This window comes from Microcaecilia unicolor, chromosome 13 (assembly GCF_901765095.1).
Source record: "Microcaecilia unicolor chromosome 13, aMicUni1.1, whole genome shotgun sequence".
In the NCBI taxonomy this organism is placed as follows: domain Eukaryota; kingdom Metazoa; phylum Chordata; class Amphibia; order Gymnophiona; family Siphonopidae; genus Microcaecilia; species Microcaecilia unicolor.
In genome coordinates this window covers 64149499-64168582 of record NC_044043.1, presented here as the reverse complement: position 1 = coordinate 64168582, position 19084 = coordinate 64149499, and the positions used below count along the sequence as shown (strand labels likewise).

Here is a 19084-nt window from a genome sequence, read left to right as displayed (position 1 = left end):
ACAATCACTTTACAGCCTGTGGGTGTGGAGCAACCGCCCGCAGGGCTGAATGAGCCCAGGACCCAGGGTTATCACAGAAGGCTTTCAAGCACAATCCATCTGGAATGGTTGTTCTGGCTTTGAAGGCAATTTTATAACAGGTCACTTAGGTAGAAAGTCAAAGTAGGCACCTATTTTGCAACTCTTTTTTTTTTTAAAAAGACAAGTACATACCTATGTATGACCTCATAAAACCTGGACCAATTGAAGATAAATGCATACGCTTAAATTTACATTTTCTTAGGAGTTGGTGTAAATTTATTCATAACCATGCAAACATACGTATGTTCAAAGTTCAAATATTTTATAAAATATGTGCATACATCATGACTCTACCTGTGCTCTGCCCAAACTCCTCTACATGCAGACCATGTAAAATAAGTGTGAACATTCTCAGCACCTACTTTATATGAACATAACCCTGTGGTAATTTTTTTTACAAGCAGCAACTCATTTTTCTCTTGTAATCTGAGCTGGGATCTACATCTAACCCTCCTTCTGGACAACAAAAGAAACTCCCCCCAAGTCACCTTCTGGACAACAAAAGAAACTCCCCCCAAGTCACCTGCATTCAGCTGGACCATCCAGGAATGTTAGAACCAGAAACCACAAAGTGGAAACAGTAACTATAATCTATGCATTTACTGCATCAGGACTTGCATGTGAATCACAACTTTTAAGAATTTTTCCATGCGTTAGTCATACTTCTATCTAAACTCCTATTATTCTATCTTATCTGTCTAAATGTTTCACCTCCGCTTACCCCAGTGTGGTCTATTAAGATGTTTTAATGTATTTTATATTGACACTGGAAGTAGCATACTATGTTACAGTGTGCATTCTTATTTGAATGTTCGTTTACTATTGTAATTGCTTATTGCCTATGTCCAGGTTATTCTTGATGTGCACAGCTTTGGGTTAATTTATTCAAAAAGGTGGTAAATAAATCCCAATTAATAAACTAAATAAAGGAGTTGCACTCTTGTAACAGTATCCTTCATGGGCAGCTGGATCCTACAGCCACACTTGTGGTGACAACATAGGAAATAAAACCAAGTCAGGATTAGCCTTTCAGAGCTCAGAAAACTAGAAAAGATTTCTGAGGCTACACAGATGTTTCTGTGCTTCTGCTTGTGACAGCTGTCAGTCTATTTCTAAAGCATGCTTCAACTTGGGTTAGGGGTGGGAATGTGTGGCTGTAGGATCTCACTGTCCATAGAGAACACTTGTTATAAGTATGAAACTTCATTTTCTCCATGGACGGTGAGGAAATCTACAGCCACATTGATGGTGACTCCTCCATCTGAGCCATGATCTCTGAGGGCTGCAGAGATCATCCATTGCCAGCTCTTTTGTTCTGCAACCCAAGCTCATTATGATGGAGGCGGATTGTGGAAGCATTATAAAGATACATCTTGAAGCACTATTTAAATAGAGACACTGTCTGGATCTGATACTTGATCAAGACAATAGAGTTTTGTGAAGGTATGTACTGAGGACTGTGTGGACAAAAGAGGCCCTGCATAAAGCACTACCATGAAGCACTATTCTACATCGTAAACCTGACTTTTTTCACAGACTTGGACCATGTCAGCTCTCATGCAGAGGCTTGGTACTATAACAGGCCTCTAGGACATTGCTGAGACATCAAAACAACTATGGAACCTGGAGGAAAAAGCCATAAAATGTTATTGAATGGAAGAGGGAATAATACAGTATTTCTAGGATGGGCGGCACAAATTGCTTGTTCTTTTGGCCACTGTCGGTGACAGGGTGCTGGGCTCGATGGGCCCTTGGTCTGTCCCAGCATGGCGATGCTTATGTACTTATGTACTTAACCACAACCTTTGTTTATGCTAACAAAGACCTTCATGGATAAGAAGGAAACCTCTATGACGACTAGAACAGGGTCCTTGGGCCTCAAAGCCACAACATATTGAAAACCACAGATTTTGCTGTTCTAATCAACTTGGCAGCAGAGCGAGAGAAAATGGTATAAAATCCCATTTCCGGAAACTGCTATCAGCTAGCTGGCTGTTATCTTGTGCAGTACATGCGAGAGCTGCTGTCAGCCGGTTCCGAGCTGGTCACATAATGAAGGCTTGTGAAAAGAATATGTGGCCCTCTGCCTGCATGCTCCTGCCTGGCTGGGAAGAGCTTACCAGATGACTGTCCTGAGTTCCTGGTGCTGACCTGGATCGTGAGCCTTTGCTTCTATGGATCCAGTGTTCGTGAGTGTTATCATCTGTCAGGCTGAACTGCTCTCATTACCTGGTAGTGTTTGGGGTGTCCTATCTATTTCAGGATTAGGGAATAGCGTGTGTGATATTTACTCCCCTTGACAGGTACTTACAAGCCCAGTGTTTTACCATCATTTTGGGTGATTTTACATAAATACATTGTCTCTGATTACATTTGCTGCCATTAGCTAATAAAACAGCTTTTCTATTTTTATAATATCATCTGAGCCTTGTGTCTTTTTCCTCTCAGGGTTTATAACTTTGGACTGTTCTGAATTTGGATTGCAAGTGGGAAGCGTATTTTATTTGTTACATTTGTATCCCACATTTTCCCACCTATTTGCAGGCTCAATGTGGCTTACATAGTACCGTAGAGGCAATTGCCAATACCGGTTTGAACAAATACAAAGTGAGGTTGTGGTAAAGTAAAGTTCATATGTGATAGACACATTGGGGAATCGTAAGGAGAAGAGTTAAGTTATGTCCAGTATGAGCTTTGGTTTTGTTGTGCTGCTGGGTTAAGGCATTTAAGTTGGATCGTTGGGGTATGCCTTTTTCAACAAGGTAGTTTTTAGTAGTTTCCAGAAGGTCAAGTGGTCATATGTTGTTCTCACGGCGTTTGGTATTGCATTCCATAGTTGTGTGCTTATGTAGGAGAAGCTGGATGCGTAGGTTGATTTGTATTTGAGACCTTTGCAGCTTGGGTGATGGAGATTTAGGTATGTTTGTGTTGATCTTAATGTGTTTCTGGTTGGTAGGTCAATGAAGTCTGTCATGTATCCCGGGGCTTCTCTGTAGATGATTTTATGAACCAGGGTGCAGATTTTGAACACAATACGTTCTTTGATTGGGAGCCAGTGTAGTTTTTCTCGTAGGGGTTTGGCGCTTTTGAATCTCATTTTTCCAAATATAAGCTTGGTTGCTGTGTTTTGAGCAGTTTGGAGTTTCTTTATGATTTGTTCTTTGCATCCCGCATAGATTCCGTTGCAGTAGTCTAGGTGGCTTAGTACCATGGATTGTACCAAGTTACGAAATATTTCCCTCGGGGGAAAAAAGGTTTCACTCGTTTGAGTTTCCACATTGAGCAGAACATTTTCTTCGTTGTAGTTTTCACTTGGCTCTCTAGTGTGAGGTTTCGGTCGATTGTAACTCTGAGAATTTTCAGGCTGTCTGAGATAGGGAGGGTGTAGTCTGGGATGGTTATGTTGGTGAGTTTGTACGTGTTATATTGGGATAAGAGGATGAGACTGTGTGTTTTTTCTGTGTTAAGTTTTAGTTGAAATGCATTTGCCCATGAGTTCATGATGTTCAGGCTGAGTTTGATTTCTTTGGTGATTTCTGTTAGGTCATGTTTGTATGACCTCATCCCAGAGTGCTAACTTTATTATTATTATTATTATTATTATTATTATTGTCTTATTTCTGCTTCTCACTCTTTGCTGGTCCTCTACTGAGGCCTGGTAAATATGCTTTGTCCCCACAGGGCCACGTGGGTGCTTTGCAAATATCATCTAATGATGATCTCTGAAGCTGTGCCTTCATTGTTGCCGTAGCTCTGATCAGTTTAATATTTTACGGTAACAAAAAGGATATGCAGTCTGAAATCCATGAAGACAAGGTTCGTCTATTGACTAGAGCATTCTTTCTTTTTGGATCAAAGAAAAGAAAGAGCTGCAAAGATCTGTCTGATGAACAAATGGCTCAAAAGGAGGCTTCTGAAGAGCCCGAAGGACTAAATTAAGGTTCCATTCTGGACACGGCGTACGAAAGAGACAAGAAAATTTGGCATTTGCAAACAGACCCACATAGATATCCCCGCTTCTGGAACAGATTCTGGGCTACTTCAAGGTGTAAGGACCACTTGTAAGGATCTTGCTTGCTGAGACTGTTGGACAACTGGCTTTGCTCTTCAGTTAAGAGTATCCATTTTGAAAATGACCTCTATCCCCCCAATATTCAGCCTGCAGTAGTCAGTGTTTTTTTAAATGTTGGCTGAACGGGCTTTATATACCAGATATTGACCACCGGTATCGGAATACCGCTGGTACTGATTATTTTGGTATAGATTGGCTGGTGATACCTATCCAGGTACCAGTGATAGTTAGACTCATACTCAGCCTCTATTCTGTCCTACTTGTTAGTGCTGTGCTGATCTGATCAGATATTCACAGCATTACCTGGATAATGCGGCTGAAATTCCAGGTATGGATCCAGTCAACTTCAAGAGATGTTCCCAAACAACAGAAACACTGCTCATGTGTGCCCATTATTGACATTTTCTTATCACAATCTGAAAAACACCTGAATCCAGGTTTTCGCTCTGGTGAAAATCTTCTCCAAAAGATTAAACTCAATTTTCAAAATGTTTTGATGACAATTGACCCTTAATTACAAACTTATAGATGGAAGCTAATTCTTGATGAAAAAAACCACCAAAGGCAACTATCACAAGCAGGAGCATGGGAACACCAGTGCTGTCTCAGAAAACTTTTCCAGTTTTCTGAGCTCTGGGAGGCTAATCCTGACTCAGCTTTCTCCCTGAAGATGTCATCCCCAGTGTGGTGTCAAGATCTCCCCTGCCCATGGAGAAGATAGGGTTTACTTGTGAAAAAAAGCTTATAAAGTTATATCCTAAAAGTACAGGGGACAATATGCCTATGTGTTTCAGATTGCTGCTAAAAATGCCAGGTTGCTCTGTTCACATTTGCATGAGTATGGGATGGGTACTTACCGCGCCATAAGTTTGTGGAGCTCCTGCTTGTGCTGCTGGTCCTCAGCCGCAATGGCATGCTGCGCCTGCTGTTGCACAGTTTGCACAAAGTGCTGCATGTGCTGGAATGCTTCGATCTAAAATTCAACAAGAGTTAATCAGGAAGCAAATCCAAATGCGATATCAAGTGACTTGACTTATTCAAATAAACTAAAACTTGCTAGAATGGTCTCTCAGTCACACTGTCGTTATATCCTCTATCCTCTTATACCGTCTATGAACTCCACCTCAAAGGAGGCGCCTCCAACTCTGAACAGGAACTGTCACACAAGAATAATATTTTTGGTAGGGCAATGGAATTAAAGATATGAAACAGGCATTACTCTCAGTGTTATACACAGGCTTTTCATATGGGGGTCAGATGAACTCCTCACACTTTCCTGTGCAAAGGTTTTTCTGCTATACCAGTCCTTTCGTAAGACCCAATAATCAGCACAGGAGGTGGCACATTTCTTCCACATCTCTCATCTAATTCTCAGAAGAAACAAAACATCAACTGAGACTCTGCACAATGCTTTTTGAAGCTTGTGTTTCCATTCTACTCCAGGGAGCACTGAAGGACTTGATTGGCACCAGTCAGTACCAGTTACTTACAGGAAACTAGGGCCTCACAAACATATGAAATGCTGCTTGACATGATGGTGGTAATGCAAACAAATATGAGACAGGAAATCCTTACACATTTAGTTTAATTTAATTAACCTGCACTTCACAGACAAAACAATTTGTGCATTTTACTTTAAGCAAAATAAACTTACTAGAACAAATCACTGTGGCAGTGTTAAATCTTCTGGAGAAGAACCACCTTTAGCAGACTGTTGATGACACTTCAGGCACGCTCTTGCCAAGAACGAGCTGCACACCGTCGCCTGAAGGCCCAAAGAGGACACTTCAAAGGGTTGTTTCAGTGAACTTCTAGCTTCCTATCTTGGCCAGTTAAATGCCCCATAACTGGCTACCTGCAAATTTTCAGCACAACATGGCCGGCTATGACCCACTGAAAATTATATCGAGCGATATAATTAGCTATCTGCCGATTTTCAGCGCATCACTGGCTAAGTTTGGTGGCCATATTTGGCCGCCTGAACACCAGGCCTATATTTGGCTGGTTCATACTTAACCAGCTTGCGCTGAATATCAGCTTGGCTGGTTAAGTTTGAACTGGCCAAAAATAAACCGGGTATTCAATGCCAGTCACCGGAAATTGCCCGGTATTAAAAATTCAGGCTCAGCGACGGCCACGGGATTTAACCAGGCTAAATCCCAAGGTCTGAATATTGGGCCCTAGGTCTTTCAGGGCAATGCCCCCTTCCACTGGCAAGGTGGTCTTCTTAGTCACCACCGTAACAAGTGAGTCCACCCTGGGAAGCTGCAATTTCTCTTTCTCCTCTAGAACCAACAGGTAGAAGCGAGCCATGGCTCTTCCCACTCTTAACCCTGCATTTGGTAAGACCCATTCTGCTGTAATCAGATCCTGAATGTCAAGATACGTCAGGAAAACCTTTGGAGGACCTCTAGGCCTCTTCATGATCGACGAAAATGGAACTCTTGATGCCAAAGCAGAAGGCTCCTCAATGGAAAGCACCACCAATGACTTAGAAATAAAGAGTATTGAGCTCCTCTTTATGAAACCACTTCAGCACTTTCAGGTCATCCCTCCTCCTCCTCAGTAGGGAGCTCTCCCTCCTCTATCGGCTCCTTCAAAGATGGCTCCTCTGAATAGACCCAGGTCACATCAGATAAGGAGGAAGAAGCACAGCTTCATCTGCCCACTCCTGGAGGTCTAAACAAGATCTCTTAGGAGTCAGAGGTGCAGCGATGGTGAGAAACTGAAACACCTTGCAGCAACTCAGACAGTCCCTGCTTCAGTCAATAGGCCTGGTGAAAGAGAAAACAAAGATCCCAATGCAGCTGAATGCTCTGTCGGGCCCTGAGGTTTTAAAATGGCACCTGTGCTCTACACATGATCAGAGGCTATTCCTCACTGACAGTTGGTCTGACAAAATGGTGCCCAGTCCCAAGCTCTCCTGCATCAAATTGTGCACCGGCCCTGCTGGAGAGCCCGAATTCCCCGGCATATTCAGATGTTGAACCAAATCTGAAGATGTGCTGCTGCTGACCATTTCCTCCACGTCTCACAGGATTCCAGACTTGCATGCACTGCAATTCCCTGACAATGGCTTGCAGGTCCCACAGCGGGAACACCACTTAACTGCCTCCATGGGAGTTGCCATTCATCCCGACCGTCACAAGCGCTGCACCACGCAGTCCCAAGCGGTGAGTCAGGATCTCTCCCATGCACCAAGTAGAAACTGCAGCCCTCCAAGTGGTTCTGCGACAAACTTTAGTTGGACATATCACTGCTGGCTGCACCCCCTAAGTTCACAGTCACCACAAATCTTTCCCCAGATAAAACAGAATCAGGACTGATAACTCTGTCCCACACTCTCCAGTACACCTCTTTCCTTCTTCTCTCTTTTTATTTTATTTTTTAAGGTTGTTGTGCTGGAAAGGAGAGATACACAAGTAACAGGGGAGAGGTGAATGGAGGGAAGTAATAAATTCACAGGGCACCAGAGACAGGGATCTGAAGATCTCCAGATATGATTCTGCAGATGAAAGCCACCTACAAAGCTCAACTAGGGACCAGTTGACCAACTGGACCAGGAGCAAATCACTCAGAACCAGAGGCTGAAAAGTGTGTCCATCCACCTGCTGGAGATGGAAAATATTGAACAGCTGGACTGGATTCCAACACAGATATGTCTCGGCTCAGTTTTCAGTTCTCTATCTCCACCTTCTGGTTGACAAGACACAATGATCCCACAAGTTCTGGAATAGTGGGATGTTATGTAATGGAAATACCATTATTTGCTGTATTACTACAACTTAAGATCAATACTAAGTGGACTCCAGAGGGAGCCATGGTTACTGTAATGGTCTGACTGAATTGGAAAGGAGATATAAAAACAGTGTGTGTTGGCAGGAGGGGAATACTCAGAAAGCTGCAAATAAAAGTTTATGGCACCATAATCCAACAGTTTCAATTGAGCTGAAAGCGTACAAAAGAAGAAGAAAACTGCCAGGTCAAAAAGAAAAACAGAAATCTCTGAATTGGTCATTTTATTGGCCAAGTTTATAACAAGTCGTGGCAGATAAGGTTTTTAATTAATTCTACAACCAACAGATTTTATTACTAGTAGTTGCAAGCAGAAAATACTGAAAACAAGAGTAATTCCAAGCTGTAGCTAAGGATGATGTGGAGATGAACAATGATACCAATAGAAGAGTGACTTTTCTACAGCCTTAATAGTCTCTTTTAGATAGGTCTGTAGACATGTTTATTTTTCTTAATCTTTCCTGCAAAGCATCTTTTCTTATTTATTCTAAATAAAATGATCATCATACAATGCTCCTAATAATTTTCCTGTTTATCATACAAATATTACAGAACAAACCTTTGTGGCTGACAATAGGATGCATTTGTTTGAGATCTGGCTCTTTCCTAACTTGGTTACAAGTGTCACTTCAGTAGCACCTTATATCAGCTTTAAAGCAGGAACCTGAGCCAATATCTATGGATTCAAAAGTATTGAACCCTAATGGATTATAAGCAGGGCTGCTGGGGGTGGGGAAGGACAAGATTCCCCGGGTCTCGCGTCCAAGGAGGGGGGGGGGGGCCATGCCAGCAAGGCTTCTGGGGGCAGGCAGAAGGTTCCGCTCTCTGTCTCTCTAGCCTGTTCCTGTGTGTCAGGACTCAGGTTACCAGGTTAACATGATAACCCGGGTCTCGGCACACATGAGCAGAAGAGTGACAGACCAAGGAAGGAGCAGATGCAGGAAAGTAAGGGGGCGGTGGCAGCCCTGGGCCCGGCTCTATCTCTCAGCGGCTCTGATTAACTAATATCCCATTACCTTGCGGGCACTCTTCCACATGTGCTTCATGTATGCATAGGTGACTTGAGGATGAACTGTTGGCAATGGGTGATCAAGCTGCCGAGAAGGATCTACTCCCAGAAGCAGGACAAGAGTCTTGTGAGACAAAGCCTTGAAATAAGAGCAATCGGAAAGCAGGTTATAACAGTAGCTGGTTTTGTTTCCTCAATCCACGACCTGACAGTTAATGATGCTCAGGCACACATCTAACTGGCTATCCCAGGTCTAAAGAAATGGAGAAAAGGATCGTTAAGACCCATCTAGTGTAACTATTTTAAATTCTCACCTCAAAACAGCCAACTCTAGCTGATTTCTGGCTTTATTCTTTTTCCCTGCAATTATAGCATACTTTGGGGACAATATTTAAAAGTACTTATGTAATCAATGCCAACTGCTATAAAACCCAAAACCAAATTCACCCATTAAAAATGGGACACAGCTAAGGGCCTTCTGGGCCTGGCCAAAAAGTTAGTTGTTTAAGTGGTGATATTCAACCACTAAACAGATTTGTTTAAGTAGTGTCACACCAATAGCAAGCATAAAATTCACTTAAATTGGTGGCGATGCTCAAAATCCATATAAACTTAAATGTATAAGAGGTGATTTTATAAAATAATTACCTGTCATTTGCTTGTAAAAAATGTAGGAACGTGCATAAAACAGCATGGGCACTACTTGTATAGATATATCATGGCATGCATAAATTTAAAGGAGGGGTTTGAATGGTCCTTCAGTGTATACACATGTATTTAGAATGGCAATACCTATATACCTCAGGAACTTTCTTGACAACATTTACACAAATAACTGCTCATGTAGACCTGGAATTTAAAGGAAAGCTTGAGTGGGGAATTAAGCTCTCTGGGATTCAAAACCAGCACCAACTGCAAAAAGTTTAACTCTTTGAGGACAGGTCCTTAATCTGTGCCCTGTGGATATGCAGATTTCCAAACCCACCACTTATACATATAAGTGACACCATTTATACATACAGGTAGTAATCTCAGTACTTATATATACACTCCAATTTACACTCATAAATGTTTTTTCAACCCCCAGCAATGTCACTCTTGTTTTAAACTTTTTTAAAAATTATTTTGTAAAATGGCTGTTCAAGGCATCAACTATATGTGAGGTTTTGCTTTTTTTTTTTGGTGGCACTATACCTATTTTAGGAAATGCTCTGCATTCGCCAAGCCTCTTCTAAAATACTAATGGTCTTAAATGCCTGACTTCCAACCCAGACGACCTACACAAAGTTAGCCACATAATAAATCCATTTAACTTTATGCAAGTGGCCTGCCACTTAAAATTGACTTTTTGTGTTTATTCCTGGTTTTATTTAAATTCTGGTACTATTTTTGTCTTCAACACCTCCATTTAAAAGCATCTGTTTCTTATATTTACCATCCTTTAGTGAGGAAATTTTTCTCTGTTACTGCCTTTTCAACCTCTTACCACTTATAAACTCCATCCACTGAAAATTACTTTTCTCTTATGCATTATTTATACCTTATATCCTTCCTTTCTTTTGAGAAAGACATAGTCTTAAGTCATACTCGTAGGGTTTATGATACAGACTTCGCAACATGTTAATTACCTTTTTCTCAACTCTCTCTCTCTGAACTTTCTCTAATGTATGTCCTTTAAATTTAGATTCCAGAATTGAATGCACTACTTCATATGGTGTATTAATTCATTTTTACTACTGGTAATATCCCTCCTTATACATCTTAGCAGTCCTCTGGCTGTCAGCACTGCTTTGTTGCATATGTGACCATTCCAGACTCGCTCTTCTTGGGTGCCTATAAGTTCCTCACTCTGATCACGTGAGGGCTCTAGAGACCGAAAAGTTATCAGACCACTTTAAACCAATGGGTTGTGTCCCTCCACTAGCGGATGGAGACAGAGTAAGAAAATAGTTCTCATGACTTGCCTCTTAAGGTTATTATGCAGCACAGAATGTTCAGTACTTTGAGTAGCCAATAATGGTGCTCAAAATCTGCCTGATGTCCAATATTGAAACTTTGAGACCAAGTAATTCAATCAGGTAATAATTTTACCAGCTGGTGAGGAGCACACTCTTACTGACAAGCAGACATTTCACTGAGTCAGGAGACGTGTGATATACAATAGGTTAGCAGTGGTTCCCAAACCTGATCCTGGAGGCACCCCAGCCAGTCAGGTTTTCAGGATATCCACAATGAATAATCATGAGAGAGATTTGCATGTAGTGGAGGCAAGCATGCAAATCTCTCTCATAAATATTCATTGTGGATATTCTGAAAACCTGACTGGCTGGGGTGCCTCCAGGACTAGGGTTTTGGAACTACTGGGTTAGGAAAAACGTACAAGTAGAATCTGTGATACCTGAAAAATATAGCTTGTAAGCAAAATAAAATTAAACAGGGAGGGATTCTGGACTGGTCTGATAGGACTAAAGGAAAGAAAGCTATCAGGTAAGACATAACTTTTCCTTCCACAGAATCCTATCAAACCAGTCCAGACCAATGGGATGTAGCAAAGCAGTGTCCCCAGCATAGGGCAGGACTTAAAGATTTGAACACTCAAAAAAAGATAAAGAATTTTACAAATAAATGCATCATTGATCTCCCCAGTCAAGTAACCTGACAGAAAGAGATAGATAAACCGGAATAGCCTTAGACAGTCTTTCCAGCAGTACCAAGTAGAAAGAACCAAGAGCAATCAGAAGGGCTCTGGAAAGACAAAAGGTATGGAAAAGGATGTGATTCCCAAGATAAGATGGGATAATAGAAAACAACAACTGGCATCTCTAACTTCTGAACTGTCTTCCCCGCTGTCATATTACCACCTCTGCTTTTTCTCTTTCTCTTCACCTCACTTCTGTCCTTTCCCATTATACTTCTAGAACATTAACTGTTTTGACCTTGCCTGCTGTATGTTTATGTAGATTGTTGTAAGCCACATTGGGCCTACCCTTGGGTGGGAAATTGTGGGATATAAGTGCTGTAAATAAATAAATAAATAAATGTAAGAGATGTGCAAGAAACAAACCCAACTGATGTTTTCCTTGAAAGAGTCTTTGAAGGCAACAGCCTATGACTATGGTACACATATGAATGGGAATACTGTAACTACAAGAGAAGTCCTGGAGGAGTTGAATATCTAGAGAAGGAAATATAGGAAGAAAGCTATCAGGGGCTGAAAAAACCACTGTACTTCCCAATCTACATCGATGACAACCAAGGAAGTAACCTTTGATGAGAATAAAAAAGTGGGACCAATGAGAATAGCTATTGACTGACTTGGTATCAAACAGTGCTCTTTTCAGACATGAAAACTTAAATGTCTTTGTAAGAGCAAGAAGAGGGCAGAAAGGCCCTGCGACATGAGACACTCAGACAGGACAACCCATGATGGGAGCCTATTAGTCTGAGAAAAACCTCCATAATATTAGAGACTTCCTGTAGTTGTATAACAGTGGTGGCTAATGCCAGTACTAGCTGCTGTGCAAAACAGCTACACTGCAGAATCACACAACGTAGGTGGTTTGTATAGCCTGGCGAAACTGTACTGTAAAATCATTTTTTTTTTTTAACAAGGAGAGCTAATAAATGTCTGGATATGCTTTCTGTGAATCAAACATGGGGGAAACATTTAAAAAAACAAACACAAGCTGGCAGAAATTGAAAAAGAATTTTGGTGGGAAAAACTGTAACAGTCTAGAACACTGAAGAAAATTTAATATTGCACCGAAATAGAAGTAGTTAATCCTCCACATAAAGAGAGACAAATAAATATTTGCTGCTTATAGTCACATGGAACATTTCACTGCTTATAGAAACCAGAAGAACAAAGGTTCCTGTCAGTGACCCCTGCTGTGAGAAAAAGTCAAGCTAGATATCATTGAGAGCTTAATAAGGAACAGAGGCACAAACACCAGAGCGATGAAATAACTGAAATAAATCAAAATAGGCTCACTTCTACAGGAGATGCTGGAGGTCCAATGGTCCGACAAGGGGTGGGGTGGGAGGGAACTCAGAGACGTGTGAGATATACCTCAGCTCCACAGAAACAGCTGCTTTTATTTAATAGGAGCTTATGCCAAAGATGGCACCCCAACTCAACTGAACTCCAGGCATTAAACTGGGTCAGGAGAACAAGCCCAAGAGGGCACCCCAACTCAACTGGAACACAGCTGAGAAGCTGGTTCAGGAGAACAAGCCAAATAGGCACCCCCAAACTCAACCAAATCTCAGTATAAAACTGGAACAGGAGCAGAAACCCCCAAAAGGGTAGTTAAAGTTCAACTGAAACTAATTATAAACCTGGTCAGAGGCAGGGCTGTTGGCCCATCATCCATTTGCTTGGAAGACAGAGGAAAAACTGAACATTCTGTGCCGCATAATACCTTAAGGGGCGAGTCACAAGAACTATTTTCTTCCTCTGTCTCCATCCGCTGGTCTGGACTGTCTGATAGGATGCTATGGAATCATCAATTTAGGTCATCATTGTTCTAACACAAGGTTCAACTGCTAGGCAAAACTTTCTTAGGGTTAAAGTAGGAAAAGAATTATATAAGTATCTGAGCTAACATTTATATTATGAATTGAAACGGACGTTCCCAGAACAGCCAGGTTCTGGGGATATTTCTACTGTTTATAAATCACATTGAGACTTGATGATTCACTTGCTACTGAGAATAGCCAGTCATCAATGAAACATTTTGCATGTAGGGAGACAGATGATAGGAAATCAGGAGAACTCACCAAGCGCCCACTTTTCCCACACAGACTAGCATATTTAAGCCAAGTTCGCATGTCCTCATGAGGGCTGACAACCAGCGACTGAACCATAAGTATTCTCTGCCAGTCCTCCACAATCCTCTGGCAGCCCTGAGAACAGAAGAACAAACAGCACCTTTTTGTAGTAGATTTTCAAAGAAATCAAAGTATACTTTACCAATATTCAGCAGAAAAACAGCTAGATCAATCACATTATTTTTTTTTCCTTAAGAAGCTTACTCTTATCTGTTTTAATTTCCATTCCTTGAGTCCAGCTAGATCAGTCCAGGTGCATACGTTTATGCTGCTCAGCCAGCAGTTGTCGACAGACAACACTCCTTTCCATTGACATCATCCTCACTATAGCTCAGTGATTGCGTGACTAAAGGAGTTTGTTTACGAGAGTATCTCTCTGCTTGATCTAATGCGACGGGACAGCATGGCGGCGCAGCATATTGCTTTCAGCAAACGTACTGAATTTTATAATATTGCCGTATATACTCTGCTACACTTCGTGACCCCTGACGCAGGCGCTGAGCACTGAAACACAGACCGTGTCGGGTCCATTCAAAGATTTGTTCATCAAAACACATGATTAAAGGTTTTATTCCCCCTTTTTTTGAAGGCTCCTAGTACTTTTTGTTTTGCTCTTTGGTTTTTGAGTACAGCCATGATTTGTCTATGACTTTTGCTGTGTTTACAGATGGATTTAAATTATTGATATTTATTATTTTTATTTACCTGGCACAATCACTGGTCCTTACGAAACAAAATAAATAACATCCCAACACAAATGCATTCTGGTAACACAGCTTTGTCACAATCTCCAAAGTGCCTACAAAGCACACACTACTGGTAACCAATGGGAAAGTTCAGTGTAAGTGGAAACTTTTAAAGTGCATAACATATTTTTGCTAAATTTTAAACAAAGGCAATACTGGTGGTTGTCACGGAATGCCTAGCCACCCACCTGGGGCTACCCCACGGCCACTTAGAGGGTCTATCCCCAGCATAGCTCAAGTACGCCTGCACCTGCTGCTTGTGCCCTACACTAGCACTTTCCTCCCACCGACTGGGTCCCAACTGCCTCTGGGTGAATCTCACGCTCTCAAATTATTCCCAGTGATTCCTAGGTTACTGGGGCCACACTCCCAGTGGTCCCACAGTTCCCGGAAAACACTCACAGACCCAACACACAAACCACCAGGATTCTTGGTCAGTCCAGACCAGAAGAGGAAATAAACTAAAAATGTTTATTGTCATGAAAAATTAGAACAATGAACAGAAAAGGTGCAATCAGCAAAACAATAACAGGTAACAAATACGGATCAATTATAACACTACCTGAACATTTGTTTACTATCTAAATAGTACCTGGGGAGTTCAGGACATATAGCTGCTCACAGGTTATCAAATTTAACTGTTCACAGGGCCTCAGCAACGAGATCTTTCTCTCTCTTTTCCCTGGCTAAGACTTGAGAAAAAGCCAGTACATTCTAGCGGAATTTGAGCTCCTGTGCCAATCAGAGCCCAGAACAGCAAATTTTAAAAGTAACTGGCCACATCACCGCAGGTTAACTTCTTCTCTGTCTTAAACTAAAGAAGGAAGTGTCATGTCTCTGTAACAGCTTTAAACATAAATATGCACTATCTGCTAGCCAAACTAGAGAAATACACTTTGTGATGAAACACCTAGCCACCTGCCTGTGGTTACCCCGCAGCCACTTAGAGGGTTTATCCCAGCACAGCTCTGGTCCGCTTGCACCTGCCGCTTGTGCGCTACACTAGCACCTTCCTCCCACCAACTGGGTCACAACCGCCTTTGGGCGAGTCTCCCACTCTCAAATTATCCCCAATGATTGGGGCCACACTCCCAGTGATCCCACAGTTCCCAGGAAACACTCACAGACCCAACACTCAAACCACCAGGATCAGTCCTGACAGAAGAGGCAATAAATTACTGTTTTAAAAATACTGAACAATGGACATTAAAACTGCAATCAGCAAATCAGCAAACAATAACAGGTAACTGAAATATGGATCAATTATAACACTAACTAAACAGGAAAAAAGATCAGGAAATATGCTGTTCACAGATTATCCAATATAACTGATCACAGGGCCTTAGCAAAGAGACCCCTCTCTCTTTTCTTCCTGGTTAAGTCTGGGGGAAAAGCCAGTAAAATCCAAATGAAAATGAGCTCCTGGGCCAATCAGAGCCCAGAACAACTATCTTTGAAAGTATACTGCAGACTGCCTTTCCGAAAGGCTTAAACTACGGAAACAGCCTTGGTTCTGCAGCAGCTTCAAAACATAAACATGCACCATCTGCTGGCCAAAGTAGAGAAACACACTTCAAGAATAATGCGGCAGGTTTTCAAGCTTAAAACACACTATTCTGTCACACACTTCAAGAAGTAATTATTACAGTTTACAGGCTTAAAACCCACTGTTTTGTCACAGCGGTTCTCTGAAAACTGTCCTAAAGTCCACATGTTTGCATCTATGTGAGCCTTTTGGAAATTGCCCATGAATACCCATTTCTCTGGAAAATTTCACCTTTCACCTAAAATTCCCATCATTACAAAAAGCACACTATCAAGTTAGAAGAAACAGGGCTTTCATTTACACTGCACCTTCCTTATGGAATTCCTTTCCTTCTTATTTTAAGATTAGAACCCTCCAATCAAAAATTTAGAGCCCTTCTCATAACCTATTTATTTAAGAAAGCTTTTAATCTTCAGATTGAACGACTGGCTCCTCCTGGAATTCATTAAACTTGCAGGTCCTCTTTCTTTCTTTCTTTCTATCCTGTATCTTAATGTGTCTTCTGAACTTACTGATATTGTATTGTTTTTCCTTCACTCAAACTTTACCATTGATACTGGGATTCTTACTAATCTGCAGATACTCCTGCATCTGCAATGGAGTTAGTCTGCTCTTCTCGAAATTGATCACCCAACCCAATGACGGCAGAAGATGGACAACTTTGTCCATCGCTGCCACGTTGTCCAAACAGGACAATGCACGAATGAGCCAGTCATTGAGATACGGGTAAAGTCTGATTCCATGGTGCTGAAGGAAGGCTGATATCACCACCACCACCACCATAACCTTGGGAAACATTCTAGGTGCTGTGAAGAGACCGAAGAGCAAAGCCCTGAACTGCAAAATAAATCCCAGTCCACAGCAACAGCCCAAAAGCATCTCTTATTACTCACATGTTCCAATCACACTCTCTCTCACTCTCTCAGAAGTTATGTTCACAGCCCTTTTAAGTTCCTCATAGTCAGAACTCAGTCTCTGAATATTCTCTCCCCCCCCCCCACCGTACAAAAGTTCAGCCTTCCCCCCCAAAAACATTTTAACTAGTTCATTCACAGCTTCAACACACACTCCACTCCAGTCCTGTTTTCCACAAAAATACCTATTTTTAAAATCATGACAGATGAGCACACACATATACGCCTGTCCTTCACAAGTTTACCCTCCCAACTGTCTTCTTTGGCAGTTTAGAATCCTGCCAAGGATTCTGCCAGCACACTCTGACAAATGCCACACCAGAATTCTTTTCATCCCAAAGTGCAATTTCCTAGGTAGAAATTAAATAAAAGAATACAGCAAAACCCCAAAGAAAGGTCTCCCCGCCTTTCTTACATTCCTAGGGTTTACAACAGCTTCAATATAGGGATGCACCATGCTATCTTCCGCTGCATGGCTCTGCCCATGAGCTGGCCCGCCACTGGCACCTGATGCTGCTCTGGATCCCTTCACTGCATGCATGCGCACCTGGCTGTCCTAGGTACCACCAGAATCTGCTTCAAAAATCTTCAGAGAGGCTCTCTGGAGCGCTCCCCCAGCACTAACCAAACATTCTGCAGTGAAACCCCTCCACCAGACTGGCCCATCTCTCCAAATCGGGCCACTTCCAGTTCAGGCCCAATTCCCAGCCCTCTGTGCATGTGTGAAGAAACCACGCATGCTCAACACAAACAAGCCCAGTGCAGCCTGACTCCTCTGTTGCCGCTCATACTCCCCACGCATGCTCCAGCACTGCCTGTCACCGCAATACACCTGTGGCATTGCAGCCTCTGCCCCGATCGCACCTCAGATCCAGACCAGACCACCGGACCCAACCTGCATGGACAAGTAAACATTTTATCCCTTCAGGGTTACAATTGTACACCGCTTTGGGTTTGCTTTTAAGGAAAAGAGGTAATTGTGAACTCAATTACTTTATCTTACCCCTGTAACTTTACACCATCCATATCCCTTTCACTTTATTGTACTTTACTTGTTTCCTAAATGTTGTAAGCCACATTGAGCCTGCCAGTGGTGAGAAAATGTGGGGTATAAATGATATAAAATAAATAAATAAAATAAAATATCAAATAAAACTAAACACAAACCACTTTGAAATGTTTCTACTATCTCCTCTTTTCTCTTGTCTTTAAAGAGTTTGTACTGCAGACCCTCAATTCTTTCTTTTTACTACAGTCATCCTCTCAATGTCTGTGTGAAAGTACAGCCTCTAGAACAGTGCAATGTGCAGTCTCAGTAGCTACCTATATAAAGGTGGTAACGTCGCTCTAGGTATAAGGTGCAGAAAAATAAATCCGAATATAATATTACCATTCAGGATATGGAGAACATAAGCTCACCTGCAATCTCTCCCACCACGTCTGGCGGATTATTTCTCTTCGTTCTGGTACAAGTTTATACTGAATGACTTCTTCCAGTTCTGACAGCATCTGGCAGGATACCATAGCCTAAAGAGAAAAGGAATTACATTTCATGCTGTGTCACCACCATTCAATTTACATCTAATCTAGACCTCAAGTATCTAACATCAGAGCACTGGGTATAATGCTTACGTTTGGCCTTTCTTTATACTACCCAAACACTGTCCTGGCTAAAAGGGGAAGGCTTTGTGCATGTTTCTACAAGCCTTCTTCCTCATGATATGCAAAATAAATATCAATCCATTCTTTAAGTTTATTCTTTCTAATAACACTAGACACTTCCACCCTCCAAATCTCATCTGGCAGAAGACGTGAGAAACCATCTCCTCTCGGGCTGATATTATACAGTTGATTTGATCAAAAGAAGATCAGAGGAACTGTCTTCTGACTGTTTAACAGCCCTTTCTAAGGGATGAATTCCCACTCCCCCACCTTCCACCTATAGCCAATTCTACAACAGAGAAAACATTCTTCCTGGCCCTAAATTCCTGGATTAGTACTTTTCTTCAACACCTTAACTATATTACTCATAATTTTTTTTCTTAACAACTTGTTCAAATTACATTTAAAATACAAGTAGAGGTCTAGTTA

The 19084-nt window shown here is 41.8% G+C and overlaps 1 protein-coding gene across 1 annotated transcript in view; it reads right to left on the bottom strand.

Moving 5' to 3' along the window:
• The window catches only part of MTOR (mechanistic target of rapamycin kinase), a 181479-nt gene that overhangs the window by 67713 nt on the left and 94682 nt on the right, over positions 1-19084 (bottom strand). Inside the window, 4 exon segments of the mRNA XM_030185556.1 lie at positions 5011-5126; positions 8965-9096; positions 13737-13862; positions 18413-18520. Of these exon segments, the coding sequence (XP_030041416.1) occupies positions 5011-5126; positions 8965-9096; positions 13737-13862; positions 18413-18520 (482 nt within the window).